The sequence below is a fragment of the Drosophila ananassae genome, chromosome 3L, assembly GCF_017639315.1.
Source record: "Drosophila ananassae strain 14024-0371.13 chromosome 3L, ASM1763931v2, whole genome shotgun sequence".
Lineage (NCBI taxonomy): Eukaryota > Metazoa > Arthropoda > Insecta > Diptera > Drosophilidae > Drosophila > Drosophila ananassae.
Window position 1 is genome coordinate 11,208,386 of NC_057929.1, and position 23,354 is coordinate 11,231,739.

At 46.0% G+C, this 23,354-nt stretch overlaps 5 protein-coding genes across 6 annotated transcripts; 1 reads left to right on the forward strand and 4 right to left on the reverse strand.

Moving 5' to 3' along the window:
• Positions 1-5,614: 5,614 nt before the first annotated feature.
• On the reverse strand, positions 5,615-7,476 carry LOC6494483 (lysyl oxidase homolog 3B). The gene is made up of 4 exons (XM_001960212.3): positions 7,237-7,476; positions 6,224-7,169; positions 6,015-6,172; positions 5,615-5,954 (listed from the first exon to the last, which is right to left on the reverse strand). Exons 1-4 carry the CDS (start codon positions 7,415-7,417, stop codon positions 5,737-5,739), a joined length of 1,503 nt encoding a protein of 500 aa, XP_001960248.1. The 5' UTR covers positions 7,418-7,476; the 3' UTR covers positions 5,615-5,736.
• Positions 7,477-10,854: 3,378 nt separating this feature from the next.
• Positions 10,855-11,669, reverse strand: LOC6494482. 2 transcript variants are annotated; one of them, XM_001960213.4, is made up of 2 exons: positions 11,522-11,669; positions 10,855-11,466 (listed from the first exon to the last, which is right to left on the reverse strand). In XM_001960213.4, the coding sequence occupies exon 2, from the start codon at positions 11,449-11,451 to the stop codon at positions 11,107-11,109; it is 345 nt and encodes a 114-aa protein (XP_001960249.1). In that variant the 5' UTR covers positions 11,452-11,466; positions 11,522-11,669; the 3' UTR covers positions 10,855-11,106. The 2 variants fall into 2 exon arrangements, with proteins under 2 accessions (XP_001960249.1, XP_014762810.1); XM_014907324.2 differs by having other exon boundaries at positions 10,855-11,469; positions 11,522-11,632.
• A 754-nt stretch (positions 11,670-12,423) lies between these two features.
• LOC6496113 lies at positions 12,424-12,943 on the forward strand. The gene is made up of 2 exons (XM_001960214.4): positions 12,424-12,674; positions 12,727-12,943. The coding sequence occupies exons 1-2, from the start codon at positions 12,549-12,551 to the stop codon at positions 12,850-12,852; spliced, it is 252 nt and encodes an 83-aa protein (XP_001960250.1). The 5' UTR covers positions 12,424-12,548; the 3' UTR covers positions 12,853-12,943.
• A 1,261-nt stretch (positions 12,944-14,204) lies between these two features.
• LOC116654758 (trypsin-1) lies at positions 14,205-15,373 on the reverse strand. Its single transcript, XM_032451162.2, has one exon. The coding sequence runs from the start codon at positions 15,327-15,329 to the stop codon at positions 14,265-14,267; it is 1,065 nt and encodes a 354-aa protein (XP_032307053.1). The 5' UTR covers positions 15,330-15,373; the 3' UTR covers positions 14,205-14,264.
• A 113-nt stretch (positions 15,374-15,486) lies between these two features.
• LOC6494480 (trypsin-1) lies at positions 15,487-17,103 on the reverse strand. The gene is made up of 2 exons (XM_032451161.2): positions 16,202-17,103; positions 15,487-16,133 (listed from the first exon to the last, which is right to left on the reverse strand). The coding sequence occupies exons 1-2, from the start codon at positions 17,021-17,023 to the stop codon at positions 15,816-15,818; spliced, it is 1,140 nt and encodes a 379-aa protein (XP_032307052.1). The 5' UTR covers positions 17,024-17,103; the 3' UTR covers positions 15,487-15,815.
• Between the last annotated feature and the right edge of the window lie 6,251 nt (positions 17,104-23,354).

Below are 23,354 nucleotides of genomic sequence, written 5' to 3' on the forward strand. Positions count from 1 at the left end.
TTTATTTCCCTGTCTGGGCGTTGTGACAAATTTGCTTTTATTTTTGGCCTCCCAGCTCAGGCCTCGGAGGGGGCTTCCCTCGATATATCCATGGCAGGTTTAATTATGTTTGCGTTCTGTATTTTGCATTCAAAAGAAACATTAATTCTTTTCCGTGTTGCACTGAGAACTAGTACTGAATACCCGTTTAAAATGTGAAATGCCTTCCTTCATCATAGACTTCAGTGCCTTCAGACTATCTGCCAACTTTCGACTCCTCTCCCAAGGGGCGTATCAAATGTGACAGCTTGGCAAGAACTCGGAGCCATAGACATGGACATACTTTGTACGTCCCACCGACTATATACGAAGAGTGTGTATATATCTACTCTCGGGCTTATGCAGACAATCAAAATTCAAATGGAATAGCGTACGAGGTATGCTACGAGGAGTGCTCGGTTGATGACGAGACATTTGAACATTTTTCCCGTTCAAGTTGCACTTACTGGGAGACGGAGAGGGTTGTGCCCCCGTTTCTTGCCCCTCTTGAGTTGCTTAAAACGACGACAACTATATCCACACATGCCAGACGGAGTAAAGACCCGAAAAGCAGGAGCTTGTGCTCATGACTCTTCGTGTTGATGTTTCTTTGTTAATTTGTAGGCACTGAGAGAAATACTAATAGATTTACTAGAAACTGTTGCCAATCTTCTTAAAAAGAAATGGAAACCCATTTCTCTCGGTGTCTCCCAAGAAGCGTGACAAGGGTGTTGCATAAGAAGACAACATTTATCTGCGAGTTACATACATTTCTTGTCTGCAATTAATTTTTTTTGGGTTAAAGGCTTTAGTCTTTGACAAATCACAAAGAAAACCAAAGAATCTCAGCTTCTGTTCTGGGAAGAGAAGAACTGACTTTTGAGAATTTCATTATATTTATATATTCGTATCTCTGCGGTATCCAGTTACAAAGAGTTCTTAGTGCCCTGCAGCGCATTTTATGCTATTTTAAGATTATTCCCGCTCTAGCTCCAGCAGTCCCAGTACTCCCAGCACACCCAGCTCGCCCAGCACTTAATTACAAAACAAGGTTCTCGTCGTGGGTGGCATTTTCCAACGACAGTCAGCGGCAGCGGCAGGGGTCAGAGGTCACATCTTTTTTCGATTAAAAAGTTTGTGATTCAGAGTCGCAAGGCAATTGTCAGCTACATCCACTTAACCTGATGTCTTTGCCAGGAAATTTTACGACAGATTAACGAACGATTAACGGTGTAACGTGGCACTTGCCACCCAGCACGTGCTCTGCTTTTTGGAAGAAAGTCGGCAAGGTCCTCCCAAAGGGGCTTCCACGGCGGGGGTGCTCTCCCAGAAAATTCCCCAAGGGGCGACGGTGCTAGGAATTTATATTTCGCAGGTGATTTGTCGCATAAAATTCGAATAATTCATAAGAGAGCGCAAAAATAACAAGCACCCGCAGAATCGCAATGCCACAACGCCGGAAAGTATGCAATGAAATGCCGCAAAGTTCCTCTACAAGGTGGTCGGGGTTACCGGGTTACGGACTGTTTTTTGGGGTTAAGGCTTTTGTGTGTGTGCGGGGAGGGGGTGGCTGGAGTTTGTCATTTCGTTTGTTTGACTCTTCCTTTTTGGGGCAGGATACCCTCCTGCCCTCCATCCTCCATGGGCGTTTCGCGCTCCCCTTTTCAGCATTTTGGTCACATTTTACCCGCATTTTGTTATTTTTTGGTTTGGTTGACTGGCGGTCTATTTTTCTAGGTTTTTGTTTTTGTTTTTTGTCAGCCATGTATCTCTAACAATGCGAAAATTGTATCTTAAGCGGGTGTAACGTGTATACGCTAGGATTTGTATCTGCCAACAGTTTAGGGTTTGAGTTTCGTGGGCTTTCGTTTTTTATTTTTTATGCTGGTTGGTGGTCGATTTTTATAGAGATATCTACATGGAGGGTTAACTTAAAGTTAAGGTGTTTAGGGCCTCGCCTCATATGACTATTTAAATCCGAAATTTGTTTGGCAACCGTGGCCAATCTTGTAGTGTTTTTTTACAGCCACTTTGTATATCTGCATATGCATCTCAATTTCCATTTTTTTGCCTTCAGATTTTTATTTCCTGCCTTTTGCTTTTCCTCTTTCCTGCAGCTCGCTTGCCCTTTGAACCACAATTAAGATTGCTCCGCTCATGTGGCAGCTGCTGTTCTTGCCTCAGGGGGTTGTAAGCTGTCGCACCGCCCCGCCCTGTCCCCGCTCCACGCCCCGTGACTGCGCTGCTTTGTCGTTTCATTTGCATTCTTATCGGCCACCCTGCCATGTTTAAATGTCGCCAGCATGAAAGTTTTTCACTCGCTTTTCCTTTTTTTGCTTTTGCTGTTGCTGTTGATTTTTAGAATGTTTCTCCTTGTGTTTATCTTTTGTCACATGTGAGTAAGGCGCCTCCATTTATTTATATTTTTCTTGATTTTTTTGCTCGTCTTCAGAGCAGCTGTTGATTTTTGATATATGGGTCCCTGCGGTGTTGTTTGCTTTCGCGTGAACGGGACTGAACTGTGACTGGTAGTCACATTTCAATGGGTTTGACTTTTTGCCAGCACTTTGAGAAAATTCATGACTAGAGAAGATCTAAAACCTGGAGTATGACTACTCATTTCTGCTTGATATGCTCTAAAATTCGTATAATGATATGCCTCTGACATACATTTTCTTCAGTGCATCCTGTGCGTGGGTGAACTTAAATAAGTATACGTCAAGTGGTACGGATGTCATGGGTCTTCTGCTGTGTAATCAAGACTCCGAGCAGGAAACTCGCCTACGGCAAGGAATCAAAAGCGGAAAGCCCTGGCTGTCTGATAAAGGATTTGATAAGAGGACCCTGTCAAACGGAGGCATTCCCACATTATCCTTATTTTCCCCATTCTCCCCATTAGGCTCTCCGCCGCTGAGCAAGATGAATTAGATGCTAATGACGGTGACGAAGAGCTGAGGCCACAAAATTGCTTTACTTTCCCCCTGGATCTACGATTCTCCGATAATTGCACACATCATCGAAGAAAATGCGATATTTTGCAGCCGACTGGCTGGCAAATGTTTACCAAATGTTGGTCAGTTGCAAATTCAATTGAATCCGATTCCGAGTCGGAGTTCTAAATCCAAAATCGTATCCTCGGGCGCCCAAAAGTCACTTTACATTCCCGGCAAATTGTTATTTCAATTGTCAGCACTGGGCACTGGCAGTTAATTTTGTGCTTGTGACTGCAATAAATTTTAAATGCACATTTCCAATGAAAGAAGCGAAGCCCAATGAAACGAAACGGAAAACAATTTTGTGCAATTTTACTAAAACGGCATGTCCTGGCCAGAAGGCCATGGGCCACTAGCAGGACTAGGCGGGGGACGCCCAAAGTGACACACATATGGAATCGATGTCCTCCTCGGACACTCGGTCTCTCGGACTCTTCGAATTCCCCAGGACTTACACAGCTGACGACGAATGCAATTGTTGCCGGCAAAGTGCTGCGTTTAAGGACATTTGTATATTGCATTTAGCCTTGTGTCCTTTGCAGTTTTATGACAGTTTTTAAAGTCAATTTTCCCCATGAGTGTGAATTTGGTTCAAGTTGTTGACCATTTGGGGAAATGATTGCAGGATAACATTACAGGATAATATTCGCTGGGAATGGTCAAACAAAATTCGGTCTTCCTGCTCCTCAAAATTTAAAGTTCCCTCAAGATTCTGAATTTCAAATGCGGCTAATTGGGAATAAACTCATTAGACAGAAAAACCCTCTGTTTGAATGGCATCCCTGCCACCAAGGGTGTGTGTCCTTGTGCCACACGGCTGATAACTAGAGCCCGCACCACCACCACTGCCAGCCCACACCACCATATCACGGCAAATTTGGCGCACATTTGGCTTGTTATCATTTTCACGGTTGGAGCGACACATTGGCGGGCGAAAGAGAGGGCCATAGCCGGGCCGAAAGAGACAGGCTGATGGCAGTTTTGGCCGGATGGCGCGGAAACATTTGTTTTAATTATTACGAACGGCAAATTGCATAATTAAAAATGTTGAATTCGTTTTAATTTTTAATTACAATTAATTCGATGCGAGGCCTTTTAAATATCCCGATGAAGCGGCAAAACCTGAAAGCTGAAATAGAATGGCTAATGGGTTAGTTGGAAGCAATTCATATAGGACTCCCAATTAACGTGGCTAACACCTCTGACCCTATCTTATCAAATTTTCAGCCCAGCTGGACCAGAGGATGATGGATGGCTGGCCGCGTGCATGGGAGAAGCAATCAAATGGTCGTAATGTCATCAACACCAGCTATAAGTGGTCAGAAGGATCACACGAGCAGCAGCCGGAGCAGGAGCAGGGGGCCAAAGGACATCCTCACCCACACGTGCCCGCATGTCAGGATGATGATGATGAGTCACTTTGGTCACGAAGCTATTTTTACGCTTGATTACACGATAAATGAAAATCAAACGTTTGATTGCTTAATGCCAGGGACTAAGGGTCATCTGCACCACCAGCCACCGCACCACCACGCTCAACCACGCAAGTGCTGCAATTTCGCAAAAATATACAAGTCTCTGGAGAAGCATGTAGAAGAGATAGTGGCACTGAGAAAAATAGTTGAGAGCTAAGCTTATTGTGTGAGAATCCCCACATCCTTTCTTAGTTATAAGAAGGATAGTTTCATTTATTTATTATTTATATTTCTTAGAGTGTCCTGGCTGGGTCAGTGAGTGAACATTTCAATTATTTATATGCTTGTTTGTCCACCCACCCTCGGCCCTGCCCCTCTTTTTGATCTGCGCGGGGTGGTGGGTGTGTGTGTGCACGTGTCCTGATAGCACGAAGGACTTGCTCCATAACACTTGACTGCTCCTTGCCCAGTTATCATTTATTTTTTAGCTCCTCCCCGACTTTGACTGATTCGACGATTGTCGAGTGCTTGGCGGGAACTTGTTCCTCAGTTTTAATCCTTGCCTTGGAGGGGAGTCTCCTTGGAGGGAAGAGTCCTCTTCGCACTTTGATTGATTTGTTAATCTCCAAACGAAACACAAATTAAAAGCTTTTTGTTTTGCTCCATTCCGGTCTAGGCCCCGCATAAACCGCTTATGTTAATTAAATTTTTGGGGTTAAGAGCTCCTCCAACGCAATCAATCATTCCGAACTGGAGGCAGTGTCTTAAGGAGACATCCCTTCGGCTTAACGGGAAGTGTATTTGCATTTTTGACTTGGTCCTGGAGGCAGAGGGGAGTCGAATGGGTTAAGTCGAATGCGGACTCCTTATTGATGAGTCGGGTTAGTTGCTTGTCAAAGGTTTCCTAAATTACTGCCAAGTAATCAATAACCTAGACCGTCTGAGATAGTTTGAAAAGTAGTCAGGGCCAAGTGGGGCTAAAAGTGATTGAATTGCAGAATAAACACACTTTTATTAAAATAAAATCTTTATTTAAATGTGTTAACCTCATCCCTTTACCGCTTCCTGACCTGTATCACTGGTAGTTCCACTTCAACGCCTCCAACTTGATGGATGCTTGGATGCCTCCGACAACCCGAGGGTCTCGAATTCACGGCGACACATCACACCCCACTGACTTTCAAGACCTTTGTGAGATGTGCACTTTTAATTTCGTTAAAGATATATGGTTTATGGTAGAAAATATACAAGCTCCCTTTGGTTAAAGATAGTTTTTGGCACTTTGATTTGGTTCCACATCCAGTCGACCTTTAAGGTCTGCCCAGTTGGCAGTTCTGCACGCGGGCCAAGTTCTCCGTGTAGATCAGATCGCAGATGGCAGCGTTGTTGTCGTAGCTCATTTCGGCCACCTTGAACTCCGGGTTGATGGCTATTTTCAGGACATACGATCCGGGACTCAGGTCTGTGACGTCCACCCATTGGCAGTCGAGATTGTAGAGGTACACATCCGAGCAGTTTATGGAAATGCCTGTAAAGTTATGGTTTTTAAGACATCGTCTTAAAGTCACTTCCAAGTTCTAGATGTTACCTTGATCTCCGTAGTTGGCGCAGCTGTACTTCTTGGGCACTCCAGGCAGGCAGCTACTATCCTCCAGGCAGAAGGAGGCCTTGTGGCCCTGGGCCACTTTCCGGCCACTCAGGTCGAAGATGTCAAAAGTGGCAAACACCTCCATGCTGTGATAGTGCCTGGGGAAGATGGAATATTAGGTAGAGTAAGGTCCTTAGGCTGACACTTACATGTGACACATGTGCCACTCCCACTGGCTCTTCTCCTTGAAGGGCCGGAAGTCGGCGTTTCCCGCGTTTATGGCAGCTGCCGTGAACTTGAGCAGCCTCCGGGATCGGTACCGCCAATGGGGATCGTCCCTCTGGATCTGGTAGGCCTCGTTGGCCACACAATTCTCCTCCATGGCGCACTGCATCAGCAGCATGGGTCGGTCCTCCAGGTGGGCCGTCTGCTCGATCTCCAGGTAGTCCACTACCAGATCCGGAGACCTGAAGTCACAGATCACAGCCGCCACATGTTGCCTGTTGCCGTGGCAGCTGACCACTCCCTGCCGCACATCGTGATGCAGGCAGTCGGCCAGTTCGGTTTCGTTGCCATAACACTCGCTGCCACTGAGGACGGGCCGGGAGACGTTGGAGCCACCGAAGAAGTCCGTCTGGAAGGCCTCGCTGGCGAAGCCCAGTCCCATTTGCCGGCAGACCACGTTGGCCTCCAGGAGGGACCAGCCGTCGGCGCAGACACTGCCCCACCGACCTCCGTCTAGGCTGACCTCCACCCGGCCCTCGTTCCGGGACCGCCCGCCCCTCAATCTGACGTACAACCTGGAGCGGGCGTGGATGCGGTACTTGGGCAGGTCCTCGTCCCTCAGGATAGGTACTGGCAGCGGGATCAGAGCGTTTTCCGGAGGATAGCATATCACGCCGGCTGCCTCACCGGGCTCGCAGTCGTTCTCGCCCCAGCCCTCGAAGTGGCAGGCCACCAGTTCCTGCTCGTGACCCTCGCAGAAGAGGTTATCCATCCAGAAGCGACGCCGGGCTGGCCCGAAGTAGCCGCTCCGGGTGAGGCGACGCAGGCCGGGGAAGCCCAGTTGCCGGCAGACAATGTGACCTTCGGCGGAGTCCCATTCATCATCGCAAACGGCGCCCCATTTGCCATTGTGCAGGACCTCGATGTTGCCTGGCCAAAAGGGACATAGTTTAAACCTAAGGGATATGGGTTAAAGGATTGATGGATGGAAGCCCACCTTCGTATTCATTGTCGCCTCCCACGAGCCGAATGGCACCCTCTTCCTTGTTCAGCAACTTGATGTATTTGTGGGTCAAATGCTGGCGTTCCAGCCGAGCATCCTCCAAGGATCGATGCTGCACCACTCCCCCAGTCAGGTGGAGGGCCAGGATTACTGCTAGGACTATTTTGAAAGCCATTATTGTATCCTCTTCGATCTCCCAAACGCGCACATTTGCCCAGTTCGGCGTTCGCACAAAAACTGAACCTCAGAGCGAAATAATTTGAACGGCAGCGAATAGAATCATTTAACTATGAACTTGCCAGATGCAAAGATACATAGATAGACGGTTAGATGGGTAGGTAGGTAGGTGGCTTGTTAGGTACATATTCAGATATTCAGATATCTGTTGCGCTTCAGAAGCTCGCTGCCAAGTGACGTCATGAAGCGCCACACCATGGCGCAGATCGCGCTGCGAGAAAGAGAGAAAACGGCAGAGAAACAGAGAAATCCGAGAGAATCTCAGTTACCGAGAGATATAAATTGTCGGCAATATCCGTCGGTATGTCCAAATCCAAAGCTAAATCTATTTCCCGCACGTATGCATGTCATTTAATGGGTTTTTCATTTTGAGGCACTGACATTGCTTTTGCCTGAACGAATTGCCAACACAGTTGTTACACAGAGAGAAATCGGCTAAAAGCTATAAAAGGATTAAATAAATAGATTAATAGGTGCTGACAGCCGTTTCTCTCACTGCACTTCGAAGGCCAAACAAAGTTGCTCTAGAAATTAATGCGAAAAGGAAGCATTAAACCCATCTAGTTTATCGTACAACAATAAACCATTATAAAATATTTCTCACACCCATTACTGGCATTTAATGAGAGCTTTGTTTGAACCCTGAACTAGACTTGCATTGCAACATCCAAAAATGGGTATGGAAATATGGAAAGCGAAGCCATAATTTCAACTCTGACTGAGCACGACCCACATGCGAGTACGAATCAGTGTAGCTTTGGATCCAAGCTACGTATCTGTATCTGGCTGGGCTGGCACACCGTCATAGGCACGGGGAAGCCCATCAGTTTTGGCATGCAGCCATTGGAAACATTGCATGCAACATGGCCAACATGAACTTGACACTGAAAGCAACATGGAAGCAGATAATATGGGCGGCTCATTAGCAAAAGTGCCAGCCAGCATAATCGTAATTGGAAATCAAACTCGATTAGGTCATCCGAAGTACATAGTACACATATATAGAATTCTAGATCCATTGAAGCATGTCAGCCGTACATGTGCTGGATAGATTTTCAAGATCAATGTAGATCACAGAACGGCAATTGTCGAGTCAGGTTTGATCGATGAATGACAGCTGCTTGTTCTCTATATCCCTCTATAGAGCTCAGATAGATCCTGTCTGTAGCTACAATGGCACCCCAATTAGTCGATTACTATTCGAAACTATTTTTAATTCTATCCATATATTCCATAAAATAGTTTTCCATGTTCCCCCCTTCATATCGGCCAGTAAATATTCAAAGAGCCTGCACGAACCGATCATAAATATTGGCCAGGCGAAATTAATTGGATAAACGTTTTATGATATTGAATTATGATGGACTGGGGAATGGGGCAGGGGATGGCCATCTCAAATATTCCCACACAATTTAGAGGGACGAGAGCCAAAGGACGAGGGCCGGGGCGAAATTTTATGAGTGCGTAAATTCCATTTCGATGGCCGCAAGGGCTAAAAAGGGCATAAAGGACATGGCGCGCAATCCTGGCGCAACGTCATGCACCAAGGTAATAAAATTCGATAGGAAATCGTGTAATAAAATCATTACACCCAAGAACAAGAACCAGAAGCACATCGTCCAGGACAAAGTCTGCTTTTTGGCTTGCCAGTCTGCTTGTGCTTTGCTTTTTTCTCCTTTTCTCCTTTTTTGCTTTTTCTTTTGCCAATCCTGGCACTAAAATCAAACTCTAAAGAGTCCAGTAACGCCAAAGGCATCCTGCGGCTTTATATTCTCAGTAGTGTTGGCCAAAATAAAATGGCTAAATGAAGATTACAAAATGGACAAGTTCCATAGGTTGTAGTAACTAAAAATCGGCTATATGATACCTGGTACTACTCCTTTACACCTCCTTTAGTTAACAGTATTCTATATCTTTAATTTTAATTTAATATTTTTTTAAATAACTCATAAGATATTGAATCATCACTATCTTGACCCATCTCACCATATCCCCCAGAGCTTCCTCCATCTCCTCCTGGACCATAAAAATGGCAACGTGAGGCGACAAGTCGAAAGCATGGCGGAGCCTCTTTGGGCCAACAATAAAAAGCGGGCCAGGAGGAGAGGAACAAAAAGCGGGAAAAAAAGAAAACATACGCCCTACAAAGTGGAAACCAGCCTGAAAATAATTTGTGTGGGAGTTGCCCACCCTGGGGGTTGGCTTTTCTTGGGCGAAGGAGGAGGACCAGCACCAGCTCCAGCTCCAGCTTCAGGTCCAGAACCAGCACCAGCACCGGATAAAAAGATAAAAAATGGTTAAGGGATATTGAAAGGCGGTAAATTGCTTTATTACTTAAGTGAGCCAGAGATGATTAGGTTCGCGTTTGCTGCACTTGCCTTGTGGCGTCTCATTAAAAGCCAAGTTCCGACACCGGACTCGGAGTCGGGCAAATTGAAAACGAGCCACGAAGAACCGGGCCAGAATAATGGCCAGAAAGGGCTTTAACTGAGTGTGAACAATGGGTGAGCTCGAATAAGCCAGGTTTTCGGTTCTTTTGGAAACTACATTTTCTTTATTGTATCTACTGGGACACTTTGGTGGGGGGTTTTCACGAACTTGCTCCACATAGAGCTACCAGAAGCCCATAACTTAATTTAAAGCCAAAACACAAGACATTAAATCGTTTCATTATGATATCATAGAGTCGTATCACATATAGCGAGGCTCATTTGGACATTAATAAAATTGGATGACGCGCTGACAGCATAAATGTCACCGAAAATGCTATTAAAACTAAATTATAGCCGGCATAACCATGATTCATGGGCGGCGGGACCTCCAGTGCCCCCGCCCCGGACCCCGTACAATCGTAAAAAAATATAAAATGCCAAATTTGTAGCCAGCTTATGGCAGAAAAAAACCAGATTATTAATTCTTAATAAGAGGAAAAAGAATTCAAAGCGAACGAAATGTATAAAAATGTGGCAAATGGGGCAAGTGTCTATGGCTGCCTTGAAAATGTGCCAAAAACTGTGGCAGAAAAATGAGAATAAGCCATGGAAAAAATATTCCTCACAAAACCGAGTGAATGCCCCGGCTGGAATACCCTTTTTATGCGATTTTCTCGAGGGGTGTGGTCTTCGCAACGAAACCAAACAGAAATAATAAAATTAAAAAGGCGCCTTTGCCTCGGACTCAGTCAGTTGGACACAAAGAAGCAAGTCCGAAGCAATAAAAACAATAATGAAATCAAAGGAATAAAAACAACAGACACAGAAACATAATGCAGGACTAGCTGGTGAAATAGGACTCGAAGGACATTGGGAAAATTGTTTGCCTTTCGTTGGGAATTCTAATGAGCTTTCGATTTCTCGGCGAAAAAAACAATTTTCGTTGTCTGAATTATAAAATGCTTCAGTCGAATTTATTAAATTGCCTTTTCAGAGAGAGAGTCCTTTAAACTTTCCCTGATATTGTAAAAATGATTTATTGAAGCGTAGATGGACTTCCTGGCCATCTGGCGACAGTTCATATCCCTTGAATTGTACTCCGTTTTTTGTCACAAATATATATTTAAATCGCAGGTGGCATTTCCGGTGGTCTTGAATTTTGATTTATTTTCACGCATCAGTAAGCCTTTTCATTTCATTCGCTCATGTACATGTCGTCCATGTCGTCCACGATTCCAGTGACCGTCTTGATCTCCTGCCAGCGCTCCGCGAAGGAGGAGCTGGTCCTGGCTTCCTCCTCGGGCCTGTCCAGGCCCTGGGGCCTCACAGCCGCATTTTTCTGCATATAGAAATCGCAGCGTTTGCAGTAGAGAACCGTCTTCTCGCGGGGCTCGAACTGCTGGTCACAATTGGCACAGAACTTGGGGGGCAGCCGGCAGCGAGGGCAGTGGTGTTCCTTCTTCGACAAGTCATACCAGTGGCACCTCTCGAAACAGGAACTGCACATGTACAACCTCTGGTCCGAGGAGTTCATAACCATTATCCTTAAAAGACTCTGCTAAAAACACAAAGTTGCAATAGAAAACAAAGCAAAACGAGAGGCGACAAACCTTTCTCTTCCTTAAAGCCCAATAAGTTGTATTGACACTTGGGGTAATGGAAAGTTAATTAATTTCTTTTTGAGTTTACGTGCAAGGCACTCTACAGAATCTAATATGAGCTTTCTGACTTTTGACATCTCAAAAGATATCAAATACAAAAAGACGTAAATATTGCAAGACACAAGCAACCTAAAGCAACATTTCATTTCGCCTTATTTTAATTTCGTTTTTGCCTTTTTGCCAGGACTTGGCCCTGGGCAGGACTTTGTCAGGGACTTGCCAAGGAACTCTTCGCATATTTTTCTGCCAGTCTGTGCAAATATTTGCTCTGGGATTTTTATGAAAATGACTGCCAAACTTGAAAAAATATCTTAATAAAAGCCAACTTAGGCCGAGAGTTCATAGAACTCGCACGGGAAAAATCAATTAATTTTTTGCCCCACTTGCTGCTAATTGAATTGCCCATATATCGCTCTATTTAGACTACTCGTACATATAATGAATAAATCCATTGGTCCATTGTTCGATGGCTTTCCAGGGAAAGGGATTCATTTTCAATGGAAAACTGAAAAGGGCAGAGAGAGTGAAATGAAGCGAGACACATGGAATTTGTCCCCGTGCAGACTAAATGAATTATGTAACATGTCTAGCCATTTAGTGCCATAATTCAAAGCAATCTATGCCAGCCCGCCCAGACACAACACAACTCCCATTAAAGGGGGCGTGGCCTATGAGGTTTATGGGTGAACCCAAATGGCACGCAGTCCAGACAAATTGCATTTGCATAGAGTAATTGGAAACTGTCGCATACCCCCATAAAAAAATGATTGAAAAACTATAATTTGCGGAGGCCCAGGAACAAAAGCGTAGGGATCTAAATGGGTTCAGAACAGAGCAGAAGAGCGGCATTAATTTAAGTATTCTATAGCCTTTGATTTTCCCCTCACAATGAATATTTTATTATTGTTTCGATCAAAAACCGAAAAAAAATTCGATTTCTGTGCTTCAAAATCCAAAAGTCCAGAGGACCAAAAGGATGCCCGTGGCCGTGCGTCTTGTGGAGGCCCTGACCCTGATCACAATCATGGGCCTCATAACCTGCATAGGTCTCAGTGTGATTTTGACTCAACATACGATCAGTCTGGCTGTAACTTTCCTCGAGGTAACTAGCCAGCTCGCAGTCGTTTTAATAATTTCTTCAAAAAGAGTCTCAGCCCGCAGCGAATATTGTTGACATGGCTCTGCTCGTGACCGAGAAGATCCTCGTGTCCGCCCTCCTTGTCGTTCTCCGTCTTACGAATACGGTGGGAAATGCTCTGCAAGCGGCTGGAATGGCTTGAGGACTCCCTCACTCTATATATTTAGTATTCTTTTTGTACTGTTCTGTGACTCCAAAATTTTGCAATATATTTCGCGCCAATCGTTTTAATATGCCATTACTGTCGAGGCCTCAAAGGGTGGCGGGAGGAGGAGGGCCCACTAATATTCAATCAAACAATTTTATGCCCCAATAAACTCTTTCTAACCTGCGGCAGAATGGGCGGTGCCAGGGTAGAAATAAAATAAACCAAAACTCTGGTGGATTGCAGCAAATTTGTGGCATAAAGGCCGAAGGGAAGCGCATCATTTTGTATACCCTTACCCTGATGGTCTTTACGATATGAGTTATAAACTAAACTGAACACTATAAAGGCCTATTTTTAACGGCCTATAGCAGAGTATTTCAAATTCAATAGCCATTTATATGATTCCCTTTCAACCGCCTTTTAAGTTTTAGCACCTTTGCCAGCTGTTTATTCTATTATTTAGTTATTTATCAATGTTCGGGGCCCGGCAATCCCAATGGGCCAGACCCACAACACAAAAATCGTAAGGGGCATGCCCCTCCGAGTGCCGCGTGTAGGTGTCTGCGGTTGCGGCCGCTGGTTGCATGAGCGCTTTTGATTTAGTGGCAATTTCGTGGTGCAAAAATTGGCGAGTGCCCCGAGGGTGGACTTGAAAACAAGCAGATTACAGGCGGAAATTGAGGCGAGAGTGCGAGCTCTTCGAGTGGAGCAGCTAACAAGCGGGCTAAAACGAAACTGGCTAAAAAACCGAAACCTCTCAGAGAAATCTCTGCATTACCGGGCTCATTCATTATCCTCCAACATCAGACAAAGCTGCCAGCATCTTGAGATTTATCTTTTCTTTTCGGCCGGATAATTGAACTCGTAGATGATCGAAGTATTGTCCTTCAATTCGAGGCCTTTAGGTCCTACATATGAGACCATTCGAAGGCTACAGCTTTGCCGATTTTAATCCGATTCTTGAGCGGAATACATCAATCAATTTGTGGATCAATTCTCCATAATTCTGCGTCAAAACCCCAAATAAAATTTTTGAATCGATTTTTTGTTCATTTTTCCATGAGACCCCATCGAAATATGGAGAACGCATGGGAGGACCAATATGGCCCCATAGGAAGGTCGTATCTTTGCCGGTTTTCATCCGATTCTTGAGCGGAATGCATCAATCGATTTGTGGATCGATTCTGCACCATTTTGCATCAAAAGCTGAAATAAAATTTTTTTTCGATTTTTTGTTCATTTTTTCATGAGACCCCTTCGAAATATGGATATATGTATGGGAGGCCCAATATATGTAGCTCTAAAGGATATATCTTTGCCAATTTGTATCTGATTCTTGAGCGGAATACATTTTTCTTAATAAAGTTTATTAATATTAATAAGTTCTTAATAAAGTTTATTAATTTTTAAACCAATTTGTTGGCCTCTTCCACCTCCGGATCTGCTTCTCCGGATGAAGTACTCTCTTGTGGCTCGCCTTGCTCGGTGGTGTTCATGGAGGACTCAGTAGACTCTGGCTGGGCACAGGAGCAAGCGTCCCTGGTGTTCTCCTGGATCCAGTCGTTGAAGTTGCCCACTCGGGTGTAGACACCCGGGGCATTGGGCTTGGCACAGCCCTCGCCCCAGGACACAACGCCGGCCAGTTGGTAAGCCTCCCCGGTGCCTCGGACGTGCATGGGTCCGCCGCTGTCGCCCTGGCAGGAGTCTTTGCCACCCTGGTCCACATAGCCGGCGCAAATCATGTTGTCGGTGATCTTGGACTCGCCATAGTTGCTGTCCCTGCACTCGCGCTGGCTGAGAATGGGCACCTCCACTTCTTGGAGTGTGTCGGAGACGGGGCCACCCTCGCTCAGGGCTCCCCAGCCGGTGACCACGGCCGTCTGCCCGGCGTAGTCCTCGCTGGCAGTGGGAAGACAAACCGGATGCATGTCGATGCCTAGACGCACAGGCTCGTTGAAGCGGATCAGGGCGATGTCACTGTCGAAGTTGCGGGTGCTGTAGTTCGGGTGAACCAGCACCCTGGACACCCGGCGATCGACGATCTTCACGTGGCTGTCTTGGCGGTTGTGCTCGAGGAGGCGGACTGTGATGAGGCGGTGGTAGAAGCCATTCACACAGTGAGCAGCCGTTACGGCGTACTGGTCGTTCACCAGGGAGGCACCGCAGTAGAAGTTGCCGAACCACATCAGCATGATCATCCAGGGATACTCGTGCACCTCCGTCTCCTGCCCGCCCACGATCCTGTGGCGGGTGTTGATGTTGCCGCAGGAGCACTCGGCGCAATCCCTCTTTGCCGGAATGCTCCATTCGGCGGGCACTTCGGGGCCCAGGATCGACTGGATCCAGTCCAGGAAGCTGCTCTGTCTCAGCTGGGACAAGGAGGCCAGAATCTTCTCCGGTTCCGAGGGCTTTGAAAGACCCAAGTCTCCCAGAGCCAGAGCGGCGATCAGAACGAATGCGAGGCTAGTCATGGCGAACTTTCTTGGCCAACTGGCAGTTGGCAACTAAGAGAAAGACATCCTGGCCGAAGACTTGGTCTGCCAGAAATAAAACCCCAGAACTGGCTTGACAAGAATCCCGATCCCGATCCCACCGCCCAAACCGGCTTCCCCGAGGAGGTTAGCGCACTTTGTGGCAACTTTTCTTTTAATTTATCAATAAATATAAAACAGCTTGAGAATGGGAGATCTTCGACCAGGCCGAAGGCTAGATACTCTGCCCAAAGTGGAGGAACCTACGATCCTTAGGGCCACACTTCCCAAGAAAGCTTAAAGTTATTTTCGGTGAAAATAACTCATTACTTGGAAAGTGCTTCTGTTTGCTTTTTGGGGAAATGATAGGCTTTTTGTTACGAAAACATATCTTTCGGAAAGGAACTTAGAGGATGTGCAATAGTGGGTATGCTCCTCCTCCTTTCAGCCAGAGTATTCATATTTTTAGACACGATCTACGATCCACTACTTGATCTTCTTGGTCTCCTGCTGGCAGAGGCAAGCCTGTTTGGTGAGGTTCTTGATCCAGGTGCCGTAGCGATTCACCCGGGCGTAGACTCCAGGATAACCGGCCTTTGCGCAGCCCTCGCCCCAGGAGACGACGCCGGCGATCTGATGCTCTCGCGTTCCACTGGCCACGATGTGCAGGGGGCCGCCGCTGTCTCCTTGGCAGGAGTCCTTGCCGCCCTCGTCGTATCCGCCGCAGAGCATGTTGTCCGTGATCTTGTTGCCGTAGCGACTTTTGCGGCACTCGTCTTGCGACAAAATGGGAACCTGAACCTCCTAAGAATGGCAACCAAAGGTGGCATTTATAGGAAAAAGAAGGAATGATTCTTAGCACCGTAACCTACCTGGAGTGTATCGGAGGTGGGTCCACCCACTTTCAGTGCCCCCCACCCGGTGACGATGCCCGTTTCTCCCTTGAAACTCCTACCCGGCGTCGGCATACAAACTGGATGCAGTACCTCGTTGAACTCCACCGGCTCGTCCAGCTTGATGATGGCTATGTCGTTGTCATAGTTCCGGGCATTGTACTTCGGATGCGTGATAACCTCGGCCACCTTGCGGTCTATCTTCTGCATGTGGGACATCTTCCGGTCATGCTCCAGCAGTCGCACCGAGATCCTCTCCCGCCTGAAGCCGTAGACGCAGTGCGAGGCGGTGAGGAGGAATTGGTCGTTCAGCAGGGAGGCGGCGCAGTAGAACCTGCCGCCGTACAGCAGCATGGCCACCCAAGGGTACTGGTGCACCTCCGTCTCCTGGCCTCCGACGATCCTCTTCTGGATGTTCGCGATTCCGCAGAGACAGTCACTGCAGTTCCGGGGCGGATCCAAGGTGGGCGGAGCCGGCGTCGTGGCGGCTCTGCGGGTTGTGGTGGTGCTGGATGACGGTGCCGGGGTGGTGGTAGTGGTTGAGGTGGTGCTGGGAGCCAGAGGCGTCATAGAGCTACTGCTCAAGGTAGCCAGAGTGGCATTTTCGGCATCAGAGCTTCCAGGTCTCTGGGGCAGCAGCGACAGAACCCACTGGATGAAGGTGTTTTGGGATTGTTTCAGCAGGGGATTAGCGGCCTCGGCTGGGCGAGACGGGCCCAGACCTAGTCCTGCATCCTGGGCAGCCAGGCAGCTGAATGCCAGGCAGAAGATCAGCAAACTGAAGCGCCAGGCTCGACTCATTTCTCTAGACTTTGCGGCTTTCTCCACGGCGACACCACCGACTCGCGTGGCTCTCGGCAAACTGATCGGGCAGTGGTGGTGCCAGCATTTGAAAGCGGCATTTCACCAAAAAAAAGAAAGAAAAAAAGTGGTTCTGGCCGGTGGCACGTCCACTTTGCCAATTCAATTGTCACTGAAAAAAATCGGGGTATAGTTTCACATTCAATTCTTTAGTTAAAGTAGTCATCTTCCTTTGGATTTCTAGAAACTTTTGCCTTTGAAAAGATATTTTTTCTTTAACCCTTGTACTTAAAAACACCCCCAATTTTTTTCAGTGCCCCTCTTGCCTTGATTTGCATTTGTATTCTGCGCATGCGTGGGCGCCCCAGGGCATCCACTCGAACCCCACTTGACCATGATACTTCAATCGGCTCAGAAAACAAAACAGAATCGAAGCCACTCATCCATTGGCTCTTTTTTGCGCCACTGAAGTAGCGAAAGTTTTTTTCCTACTTTAAAATTTATTGAAATGATTATTTTTTGTGTTTCGTGTTTCGATGGCCCCGACGACGCATTGTAATTTTACTTTCTTTTGATTTATATTATTGGGGCTGTTCGTTGGAGGTTCGCTGTTTGTGTGTCAAAAGCGTAATCAGCTGAGACGGTTTGTGGAAATGTTTACACTTCCAGCGACTACGTGGTTGGGTTTTTGGGACAAAAACTATATGGTACTGCCATGGGAATTAATACGAAATAAATAAGGAAATATAAGGTTTCACTTAAAGGCCCATCAGCTCTCCCCAGAGACATGAAACTGTCGGGGTGGAGATTAACGATCCGGACCTGGACATGGGACGTGGCAGCCACATCCCAGTCATGAGTCCCAGAGTCGTAAGTAGCCACGACCCACAGGATCATTAAAAACATCTTGTGAGCCTGCGGAGGCGGCGCCGTTGCGCCTGCGCAGATGAAATGGCCAGCAATTGATGGATGGCTGGTCGAGGGTCTGCCCTGAATGGATGCTGGAAGTGTATGGAGGAACTATAGAGAAGTCTCTGGACCTGGACAGGGAAGAGAGTCATTAGTATGCGCACACATAACACTTGGCATATTAATTGTCCGCGTAATGTTGCAGGCAGATGTGTGTTGGTAGTTACATGGAGTTGCAACTTGGTAATGATAATGATGAACTAATGTCATATGGGCACTAGCTTCAGGGATCAGTGATGCTTAAAACAATCTGTTTGGGCCGTAAAAGCAAAGTATTCCACCTTGCTGACTTTTCAATTTAAATTAAATACCTCAAAGTGGCGTGTTTATATCATATTTTTTTATGTAGAACCTTGGCCATCACTGGCTGTTACCTATCCTGAGCTACAGACACAGAGTCAGAGCCAGTCTGAAAGCCATCGGCCAACCGCAGAGCACGCAGTTAAAACAAAGTGCCATTTGCATAATGCCTGGCTAGACAAAACCGAATGAAAAATACTGGAAAAAAGGTACCAGTAACTGGGGGAGTTGCATGTGTGAGTTAACATCTACTATATGTTAAATAGGAGTGGGGTTATTTACGAGTTGGGGAGCGGGACTGGGCTCTGGGACACGGGACATGGGACCTATGGGTACTGCACTTGGCGACGCAATTATGCAAGGCCCACTCCGGTGAAACGTGACCACCAACAGAGTGACTCTGGGAGTGATTGCCTGGCGGACTGGCGGCCTGGCAAAATATGTTAATTGGCATTGTAATATGCACATTAGATGTTGCCAACTACCACTAAGCACTCATTAAACATGGGCACAGGCAAAAGGCCAATTACTGCAGCCGGTTGGGAGGAAAGTGATAAATTGAGGAGAAACCTAATTGATTAGAAATTCCTTCAGGCAAGCAGGCTATGGGATCCATAGTGACAGCTGTCAAATCCAGGTTCCCTGGCCCGGTTCTCCCAATCATCAGTTAACCTTCAATTTTCAAGCACACCGGACACATAAATGGGACAGTTTTATGTTTTTTTCACATTTCCACTTTGGGACATCAGAGTTCAAAAATAATAAGTCGAAAACAATACCTATTGACTAAGCTCTGAAGAGGTGAGTACTATAATAATTACTGATTTTAAAATATCCGAGAAAGTCCCTCTAAATACAGGGCCTGGAACAGATACGGTGATCATGTATCGGAAGGATGGTACTCCCAGGGGCGCCCTTAATCCCAAGGACTATCCGTGCGGCGAGTTCCCGAGTCTCCACCAAGGCTACAGTTACAATGGCGATTACCCGGGCTGCTATTGCCCCGGCGGCCAGTGCCAAGGCGGCCAGTGCCCCCGTGGCCAGTGCCCATGCTGTGTAACCAAGGGAGCCGGCTGCCGGCCCTCCGGTCGTCCTAGTGGCCGCGCCAGTGGCAAGACCCAGAGGCCCTGCCGGTGAAATGAGTGAAGAACATAATTCTGTCTTCATGACACACACACAATCCTTTCGGAATAATCGGCGGGGTTGGGTACCAAAAAAATACCTCAAGAGGTACTCGGATTTCGCCCTATTTCATGGGTTATACAAAATATCCTGGCCCCCCGCAAAAGTATCAACACACTCATACACTACACACCACATCAAAGGGTAACAGCATTTATTTTATACAATTTTGGAATTGGCATTATTCCAAATCATCACACATCGGACACATTGGCTTATGATTACTGGATACCAGATACGATAGGAATTTGACCTATTGGCACGGCTTCGAAATATACGAAAAGATGGCAAACATTTTGTTTTAATTGTATAGCACTTTTTGGCCAAAACCCCTGCTAGCAAAGCTTAATTTTCCGCGGCTTTAAGGATTGCAAAGCCTCAAAAAAACCAATTACAAAATTGTTGGACACTCGCCGGCTGACATGACCCCTGACCCCGCGACGGGCAACATGCGCACATGTAAATGAAACATTTTTCACAGACAGTTGGGTGCGTGTAAAAAATTTCACTTTTGATTTATGCTTGCCACGCGGAAAGGTGTTGCTTCCAAGCCCCTTCCCATCCAAAAAAAATAAAAGGAAAAAGTGGGAAGTCCCTACAAAAGCCAGAAAATATTTGAGAACACAATAATAAAAGCGAGAACCAATTTTTTTGGTGCTTTGCATAGAAGGGATATTGCAACATATTTGCATAGACAACCATTAGGACAACCATTCGGCCATTCAGCCGTCCTGCCATTCAGACACTCAGCCATTCTGGCCATGAATGGCTATTACAGAGAGCGAATAGATTATGTTTTGCAATGCACGTTGCTTCGGCTCTTGCCATAAAATTTTATCTGCCAAGTTAATTAAACCGGCAGTTAGTTGGCCGGGCCGGGAACTATCTGAGAGATCTGCTCCAGCTCTGGCTCCAGCTCTGGCTCCAGCTCCTGCTCCTGGTCCTGCTCCTGTTCATTTGCAGTTGAAAATTTAATTAGTTATTCCATTTGCGCGCCACACTCACTTTTCATTGCGGGCTATCCTGGTGTGTGTCTGTGAGGTTTCCACCTTCATTTCATTTTCCAGGAGCCGGTTAACCAAAAGGATTCGCGAACCCGAATTTTTTGTCTGTGAAGGCGGGGCCCAAAAGTAGCCAAAACACAGAGGAAAATATCTTAATCCTCCGGCTAACTCCCTTGAAGAGAGGTTTCTGAGGTTTTCCCCAGTGTACCCATAGCAGACACGAATGTCTGGGTCTCGTTTTGATCAAGAGTTTCCACACCTTGCCTGGGAAATCACCCGAATCGCATCAAAACTCACGCAAAGAAAAAACTTTAAACGTGGCATGCAACTACCGGAGTCTCAAGTTGCAACTGGCAACTTGCAACTTGCAACATCAGCACGCGATTCAGTTTTTTGTGTGGTACAAACGCCGATTATGAGTTGTACTTGTTGAAAGAGTCCCGGACAAAAAATGTGTAATGATTTTTTGGGCATGCTCAACATACTTGCAATAATTTGCATGCGAAACTCGTCGGAGAGGCATGCAATGGGCACTCCTCACGCAAGGGGTTATAATGGATTAATTACAGGGTAATACGATCCCCAAGGTAAACGCCAAGGGAGTCTTGGAGCTACTAAAGAGAGTTTTTGAGCAGTTATTTTTTAAACAAATGAAATAATTAAAAATCAATTGAGAAAAACTCTATTTGCTTTTCACAGGCAGACGGTCCAGAAAGACATCATTTTACCTGCCACAAAACCAATTAGCCACGTTTATTGGATGACTACCATTCGAGCCGAGATAGCCCATGCGAAGGCGTTACATGTTTGGATCTTGGAGAGCTTGTTCCGCCAACATAAAATCTGAAGACCCAAGACCACTCGAGCACTCGAGAATGCAAATGGCTTGGGAACATAAAACTGAATTTTAATTGCTCTTGTAACCCCCGAAATGAAATATAATGAAATTCAATTCGAATGCTGGCGACAGGTGATTGGATGATTCGGTGATTTTTGAACTGCCCTCGATTGCATATTTTATGCTCCCATAACGACTCATTAATTCTATTGGAATCGTGCCGTAAAACTGGGCCGTTATTACAGGGAATGGGAAAGAGCGGAATATAAATAAATCGGGGCCATAAAAAATCTTGTTTGTTGACATATTTAAATGACGTAAAAATTGAATAATAAAATGACCCGAAATGGCCAATAATCCATAAAAGCCACTCTCATCGGTGGGAACCCTAACCGGTTTATGGGTTTCTGTTTGCCAATATCTGTTCTAATTATCTGTGGGATTAATCGAGTCATCTGGCCATATTACGATGCATTAATATTAATACAAATAGGGAAAACACAAACACAAACCTTATTAACTTTCGTTCAGTAGTTTGTAAGACGAATTCAAGTGACCGACATCCGGCAAATTGTAAAATGAAATCATGCAAACTGTTTACACGCAACGACAAAATCTCGTTAATAAAATAATAAAAAATTTAACCGAACTATAGGGATTCAAGTGGGGAAAAAAGCAAACCGCAATTAATTAAATCTGCACTTAATTTTATTGTCCACGGATGTGGTTGCGAAGCAAAAGTAGTGCGCTTTAAATAAATATTAAAAAATGGCCACTAATTAGTATTAATAAAATAGGGCTTAAATGGCTTTGGAATATTGGATATTTGGAATATCTTGAATAAGCAAATCCAATTACCATATTAAATGCCAATATTTAACAAATAATTATGGCTTGGAAGATAATTAGCTTCTCCGGCAGAAGTTTAGATATTCAGACTATTTGGTTTAGCTCCCGAAGGCGTTCGAGGCGTATTTGAGAATTCATTCAGTTGTCCAAACAACTAATTGAAATAATCATGCGAGAATTTGTCTAATTTGTGGCTGGTCCCCATGCATAATTCAGAATACATGCCGAAATCTGCAGCATCGTCTGGGCCCTGACATTTCGGGATACAAATAAGCCAGTCAAGCGGCCATTTGCTGGTTCCATGCGCATTTTCTTCATCAATGATTAATTGTTTTGACAATGTTGCAGCTATGTATGTACCAGCTACCCCATCTCTCCCGTCTCCTGTTGCCCGCCTCCTGTCTCGTGTCTGCCCCTGGATGTGGTGAAATATTCCGCGTGGCAAATGCAACCCATGCCACCGCTCGGTCCATGTCACATTTGTGGCCTGGCACTGACGAATGTCCCCAAATTGATGTATGATTTTGGCAGCGATGCCAAAAACCTGACTGGGGCAGGGTAGTCTGCCTCCCTGGTGGAAGGCTGCTGCTACTGCATGTCGAAGATTTAGTGCAGAGCCGCTGGTTTTGTGGCTCTTTTTTCGCCAGCTATGATTTATCCCGCTCCGATTTGCAGTCTAGGCCATGTTGTTAAGTTCAAAGTGGGCTTAAAGCCGCCCTTACTTTAATCCATGCTATTCCCAATTATCGGCAATGTCTCTGACAGGTAGAGTGACCTCCCCCACTCGCCTTTTCACACCATCGAAGGAATCTGCTTTGTCCTTCCGGATGCTTTCTTTCCGGCGAAAGCAAAACAAATTAAACTTAAAAATAAATAAAGTGGAGCCACAAACAAAGGCCCAGCCCGGGGTGCCAAACAGTTTAGCTTTAGTTGTTTGCCGTAAAACTTTCACTTGACCCTTGTCAAGCGATTGAGAGGGGATGGCCCACGCCTAGGTCAGAGGACGCAGGACGCAGGACTCTGGACCAAGGTGCGGGGTCGAAGACAGTTGAGTGTTGTAATCAACAGAAAATTGGCACCAGTCAACGGAACACCCCCTTCTATCTAGCTCCCAGTATCTTTGTATCTAAGTATCTATGCATCTGTGTATCTGTGTCAGTGTCAGCGTCCTGAGGGATCTTTCTGGGGG

Coding starts and splice junctions, on each gene's coding strand:
- LOC6494482 (XM_001960213.4), bottom strand. CDS start 11,451: ATGGTTATGAACTCCTCGGACCAGAGGTTGTACATGTGCAGTTCCTGT.
- LOC6494483 (XM_001960212.3), bottom strand. CDS start 7,417: ATGGCTTTCAAAATAGTCCTAGCAGTAATCCTGGCCCTCCACCTGACT. Junction 7,170..7,236: donor AGGCGACAATGAATACGAAG/GTGGGCTTCCAT, acceptor CCTTTTGGCCAG/GCAACATCGAGGTCCTGCAC. Junction 5,955..6,014: donor CGCCAACTACGGAGATCAAG/GTAACATCTAGA, acceptor ATAACTTTACAG/GCATTTCCATAAACTGCTCG.
- LOC6496113 (XM_001960214.4), top strand. CDS start 12,549: ATGCCCGTGGCCGTGCGTCTTGTGGAGGCCCTGACCCTGATCACAATC. Junction 12,675..12,726: donor TGGCTGTAACTTTCCTCGAG/GTAACTAGCCAG, acceptor AAAGAGTCTCAG/CCCGCAGCGAATATTGTTGA.
- LOC6494480 (XM_032451161.2), bottom strand. CDS start 17,023: ATGAGTCGAGCCTGGCGCTTCAGTTTGCTGATCTTCTGCCTGGCATTC. Junction 16,134..16,201: donor CCACCTCCGATACACTCCAG/GTAGGTTACGGT, acceptor TGCCATTCTTAG/GAGGTTCAGGTTCCCATTTT.
- LOC116654758 (XM_032451162.2), bottom strand. CDS start 15,329: ATGACTAGCCTCGCATTCGTTCTGATCGCCGCTCTGGCTCTGGGAGAC.